Source organism: Guillardia theta, assembly GCF_000315625.1.
Source record: "Guillardia theta CCMP2712 unplaced genomic scaffold GUITHscaffold_244, whole genome shotgun sequence".
Taxonomy (NCBI): domain Eukaryota; class Cryptophyceae; order Pyrenomonadales; family Geminigeraceae; genus Guillardia; species Guillardia theta.
The window spans coordinates 2,950-9,044 of record NW_005434432.1 but is presented as its reverse complement, the minus strand read 5'-3'; the positions used below and the strand labels follow the sequence as shown (position 1 = coordinate 9,044).

The 6,095-nt window shown below is 47.5% G+C and overlaps 1 protein-coding gene across 1 annotated transcript; it reads left to right on the top strand.

Annotated features, from left to right (window-relative positions):
• The first annotated feature begins 4,261 nt into the window (after nt 1-4,261).
• GUITHDRAFT_156399 (hypothetical protein) lies at nt 4,262-4,915 on the top strand. The gene has a single exon (XM_005819101.1). The coding sequence runs from the start codon at nt 4,409-4,411 to the stop codon at nt 4,892-4,894; it is 486 nt and encodes a 161-aa protein (XP_005819158.1). The 5' UTR covers nt 4,262-4,408; the 3' UTR covers nt 4,895-4,915.
• The last annotated feature ends 1,180 nt before the right edge of the window (nt 4,916-6,095 follow it).

Below are 6,095 nucleotides of genomic sequence, written 5' to 3'. Positions count from 1 at the left end.
CCTCGAGCGGTACCGTGTTCCTGTGTCCAGCCTCCCTCCGTCCGCTGCCCCAGGCGGACCCCCGGGCAACGCCGGCTCCTTGTCGGCGGCTGCCCTTTCTCCATCCGCGGCCGCCCGTGGTCAGTCGGCTGCCTCCGGGTATCGCGTCTAAGGGATTTTATTCCTCCTTCATGCTCCTGCTGCTTGTTGCTTGATTGCCTGACCCTTAGGCTGCTTGTCTGCGCGGCTTCGCGCTTGGGCTGGCGGTGCCGGGTCTGCTGGTTCTTTTCGGGCTTGTGTTTTGTGTGTGATTGTGCAGCTTCTCGCTGTGCGCTGTGTGCCTGGAGGTTTAGCTTGATCCTGCTTTGTTTTGCTTGAGGCACTTTTTACCTTCTGCCAGTAAATCCACTATTCCTCCTGCTCTCTCTTCCCATCATGGCAGGCAGATAGCGCTTGAAAAGAGCTTTCCATTCACCCTTCAAGAAACGTCGGCACTGGCGCTTGATAATAGCGTCCTTGGTAGTAGGACCATTGGCAGAGTTGGGTACGGGAAGCAGTAAGGCGGGAAGGTGCTCAAAGAGCAGAACAAGGGTCTGATAGCTGGACGAGGAAGGATCATATCGATCGATGAATTGCAGCAAAGACACAAGACAAGTCAGCCAAAGCTCTGCAGTCTCACCAAACAGGTGAGACGCAGTGACATGAGGACGAAAGCGCTCATGAATATAGAGGAAGACTCGGAGGTTGGACATCAACCACTGCAAGCCCTTCGGCCAATCTGAGGTCGCCATAGGTGGAACCGGGGGCACATCCGTAGCAGAATCAGGGTCGGCATCAGCAAGGTCAGGTTGATCATCCTCGTCAGGCAGGACATTCGCACTGTCCCTCACCTCTGCGAGCGAGCGCCAAAGACAGTTGGCGATTCATCAGTTCACTGCGGGTGACCTTCATCGGGCGGTACGGACACTACTGAGCTCCGGCATCTACAGGGCTGAATCTTTCGCTGATCTTCTTGCTGAAGCACAAGAGAAGTTCCCTGATGGTGCGTCGCCTGCCTTTGGAAGTGCTTCCGCGGATCATCTCACCCAGCAAGCGCTTGCAGTACTGCAGGTGGATTTGACTGACATCCTCGACACCACTAGCCTGATCCAGGCAATCAAGCGCTACAGCTCCTTTGCGGGGACCGATGACCAAGGGTGGAGGATTCGGCAACACCTGTCACCCCTTTCTAGTCATCCTGCAGCTTTGAAGCTCTACTGCAAACATATCCTCCAAGGGGTCCTTCTTGGCCGGATGCCGGATCTTCTTATTCCTGCCCTGTCAGCCATTCGTCGAGGAGGCAGATTTATTCCCCTCTCCAAGGGAGCTGATAAACCTGGTCTCCGGCCAATTGTCATCGGTTCTGCACACCGTCGACTCGCGACGAAGCTTGCTTTGGCAGCGATTCGCTCATTTCTTGACCAGCACTTCCTCTCGTCTCACCCTCGAGCGATTCAGTTCGGACTCGATCGAGACGGCTGTCTGAAGTTCTCGCAAACCGCGTCAGCGCTCCTGCCCCTTCACGCTCGCGGTGATGATGAGGATGTTGCCAACCCCACAGTGCTGGTGAGTTTGGATGCAAAGAACGCCTTCAACTCCCTCGACCGCCAGGCTCTCTTCGATGCAATCGAGGGACGTGCGAGTCGCGACTACTTTGATGGGAGCATCACTGAAGGCGCAAGCTTGCCCTCTTGCGAGCACGCGATACCCGGAGGCAGCCGACTGACCACTGTCAGTCGAGACGTCCGCTGCCGCCACAAAGCGGGCGCCGCATATTGGGATTCAGGGGGCTGCACCGGTATATGAAATTCCAGGATTACTGATTAGCGCTTTCAATGACCGGTACTTTTGACTGCTCATATACGGGTACTTACCCTCGCACAGAAGCACCCTTTTACCCCCATTATCATCTAGTAATAGGGGGTGGGGTATTTGAATTGTCATGGGCGGTAACCTTCAAGACCACCCCACTCCCCTCGAAACTTTTAACAGACGACATGTTTTAAGGCTGCGAAAACGTTTTAGAAGGATACGGATAATCATAAAATAAATATAAATTGGAAACACAGTAGAAAAGACTTAGAAATTCAATACTAAGGTTCGAAAATATTTTGTGCCTGATTCAAATTCATTGTGTACTGTGTTTCTGGGTTTAGTACAAGAATGAAGTCACCGGGTCCTTTTCTGCTAGTGCTTTCACAAATAGGGGGTAGGGTAGTCCCCCCTGTTCCCCACCCATCCCTATTTCAGGGATTTGAATTTTTTCCACAGGCCAGTCGCCACGGCACAAGTTGAGAGACATGTCAGTGGGATCTTGAAATTTGGCCTGGCATTTTGAACATTAAAACATTGATTAACCATGTCAGGACCAAATCTATCAAATCCGTCATCCCCACCTTTGCAAGGAAGTTCGTGCAGACGTCGCAAACAAACGATCACCCTGGAAGACGATGAATTGCTCACCTGGGAGTCTCTGGCAAGTCGAGCGGGCTTCCTCTATAAACAAGGAAAATGGCAAGGACAACCTAATGTCAATGCTTGCCTGAAGGCCATAGGTTTGAAAAGAGATTATTTGTATAATTCAAATCTTTGTAACACCTGAGATGCAGGTAGATCTCCTGAGTTGTTGCTTCGAATCTTACAAGAGTATGAGGAGCAGAGAGGTTTTAGTCATCATGTGGATGAAGCCATACGCGAAGGGATTATTTCCGACTCTGATGAACCAATTCCGGCTTGTTACGATTCTATCAAAGATCCAAAAGTGAAAACAGCGATTCTGAAGAAGATCCAGGGTGACACTGATGAGGACCTTCTAGATGTGGTCACGAAGAAGGTAGATCGGCACTTTGCGTCACACAAGGCCAATTGTCGAGTGAAATGGGGACATTTTGCTGATCTATTTCACCACCAGTGTGAGGATGACTCTGGACAGGAAGCGGCCGAGGGGCCTCGAAAGCAGAAGAAGTGCAAAACTTCGAAATACGATAGCCTTACGTTCTTTGAAGGCATTCTGAGCAGTCAAGCCTTCAAGACAGTCATAAAAAATGAACTTGCCACGAATAAGGAGCTTCAAAACTGCCTGAAACCTGCGGTCAGGCAAATGATGCCGAGCGCGCGAGAGGCAGCAGTTGCCCTGACAGCAAACGGTATAACGAAATCGCAGTACCAAGGATTCTGTCGTGCAAACGATAGCATGGCTGGCTGCTTTATTCCAATGCCAAAAATATCACGGGTTAGAGTACAAGAGAAGCATGCGATGTGCGAAAGATTCAAACTGTTCTGTTTGCCAGATGGGACACATTGTCTCGGCCTCCTTCAACTTGTCGAAGAGTGGATTGATATCTTCAAACTTCACGGGAAGCATCGCCTTGTTATCACGATCAACTATGACTGTGCAACAATGACTTTCTCGGCTGGCAATCCTCAGAAGGCAACTGAAGTCACCATTTCCATTTTCCCTTACGGCGTAGACTGTTCGAAGAAAGAATGGAAATTCTGGCAAAAGCTTGTCCGAAGTTCATCATGCCTTATGACGATGTCCTACATTCCATATGGAGACAGTCCTGAGGTTTTTCAGAGGACTGTGAGAGCTGCATATGATCAAGTTATTGATCTCTTGAAGGAGAAAGGTATTCACGTCTACAACAATCAAGCAGTCGGGGGACTTCAAAAGACTTTAGCAGGTGGTAAGCCTGACAAGATTATCCAAGTGGAGTTCGTCAAGAGATCTGATTTGCAAGGGCAATGGAATATGTACGGCATTGGTGGAATGTCCGACAATGAGGGTAAGTTCTGTCTCCACTGTAACGAACTCCTAAAAGATCACAAGGCTGGCAAATATTTCGAAATCGAAACAATCGTTTGCGACGAAACTCTGTCCCAAGTGTGTGAAAGACTAGTCATGTCTACCGAGGGCATCAAGAAATTAAACAGAATGTTGAAAAGTCCCGATGCTTTCCAACGAATGTTCGATACCTCGGAAGGAGAATTCCAAGAGTTATTAGCTGAAGAAAATCAGACTCGACTGCAAAATTATCTGCAAGACCCAGAATTGATCATGGAAATTGGAACAAAGATCCCAGTGATTCGTCTCATTGAAATGGACAGATGCAGCGGCGAAGCAGCTTGTTGCTCGTTTCATGCTTTCATAAGAACGACGAACATGATTATTGGTTGCCTCCAAGAGAAAGCGGCGCAGATGAGAAAGGTCGCGACAGTCAACCTTCGATTACAAGAGCAAGGAGTGAATGTGCAATTCACTGAGAAGTCTCATAATAGAAAATTGAACGGGGAACAATGTGCCCGATTCGTCAAAAATGCCGCAGTGGTTATCAATACCCTTTACAGCGATCCTGCCTATGCAGATGACAGAGAACAATGGACTCAAGTAATGCAAGAATGGGACTTGCTAAGCAGCATGCTGAAGTGTCAAGAAATTGAAAAAATTGAAAACCTGAATTTTGAAATCGGTTTGACCGTTCCAGTAAGATTGAGAAATCTCATGCTCAACATTATCGATCTGGTTGGAGATCCTACTTTGATGCAGTCATTCTACTTCCACTCGCTCCTTGTTGGGCACATTGGCCAACAATTCTACGACCGTTTGGTACAATATGGGATCCCTCTTGGATTACTGAACATTAGTAACGTCGAGAATCGCCACAGACATTTTGGAAGACCTTCATATCTTCAAGTCCAACCAGAGGTGAATGCATTCGTCTCAAAGAAACGTCGCCGTGAAGGAGAACATGAACCTTTGATGGAGTCGCGCCAAGCAGCCTGGTCTTACTACGCCTTAGCATCGCTGAGCATGGTAAGTTGGTTCAATTTAGAACGCAAAGCAAAACAATTACAAGTGGTTTTGAATAGTACATAAATGAAAATTTTATTTCTGTGCTATCTTTGGCGCGGATGAGCTTGCCACGACTCTTGAAATGGACTTGGTAAGCCGGCCGCTATAAACAAACTATTTGAGAGGAGGAAACCTCCACATTTCTTTTCCAGTCCAGCCGTAACGATAGATCTTAGAAAATCTGAAAATGAGCAACCCAGCCTCATTAGCAGTTTTCTGTCTTCGTAAGCTGATTGTCACAGGCCCCTCCACGTAAATACTACCAGTCCCATTTGGCAACCGTAGTTGTGAATCATGAAAGGGTATAGTCAAGTGCTTTTGCAAAACAGAGGTTCTTAGATATGTCTCAGGAATTACCCAATAGCATGTTACCAGGCTACTTTTGCTAACAGTGGAACACTTAATTGCCTCTGCTTCAAGATTGGGATCGGTTTGCATAATCTCAGAAAAAAGGAACAGCATTGCACGCATATCCTGTATCTCCACATTGAATCTCAAGGGAGCTTCTTTTGCTGCAGCAAGACAACGAGTCTTTGGTTTTCCTCTCAGCTGCAGCCACTTGTTCAAACTGCGTCTGATCGATTCCAATTCCCAGTGAAGTTCAATGGTATTTGTAAGTTGAAGCAGAAGAGTGACATCGACAAAGTTTTTCAGTTGCTGGGGTAAAACCGTCATGGTATTGAAGTAAGAAAATTGACATTCTTGACTTTTGCGTCCTGGCATTCCGAAGTACAACCACCCAACGATCAGTAAGCTATTGCACCGCATAGTCCTTACAGAGAATTGGGCATAGTTCAGCAATACAGTTTCCTGAATGTCTTGCAATGGAACTTGGTCCGTGTAGATGCTCTGCAAGCACTCATGATCATCAAGGCTAGAGATGAATTGCGTCAAGCGAGCTCCACTCAAGACATTGGTTTGTACTTGTCTCAATACATCCTTGGTGTAAAGAATGTAAACATCTACATGACTCTCGGTTACTTTTCGTATCATACCATGCCGGAGTTGTTTGTTGACGTCCAAGAACGAGATTCCCATACTTGGTTTTAGAAATTCGCGCTTTTGCGATTCTCTACTACCACAAAGCACAAGTTGAGGAGCGTCAGTGTCTTCCTGAAATAACATCCGAGAGAAGAAAAAAGGGATTTTGATCATTTGAGGTACACAATCTCTCTCAAGCTTCCGAGTTTCCCCGTCATCATCCATCACTAGCGTTACCCTTCTG

Excerpts from the sequence above, each read along its gene's own strand:
- GUITHDRAFT_156399 (XM_005819101.1), top strand. The coding sequence starts at position 4,409 with ATGCAAGAATGGGACTTGCTAAGCAGCATGCTGAAGTGTCAAGAAATT.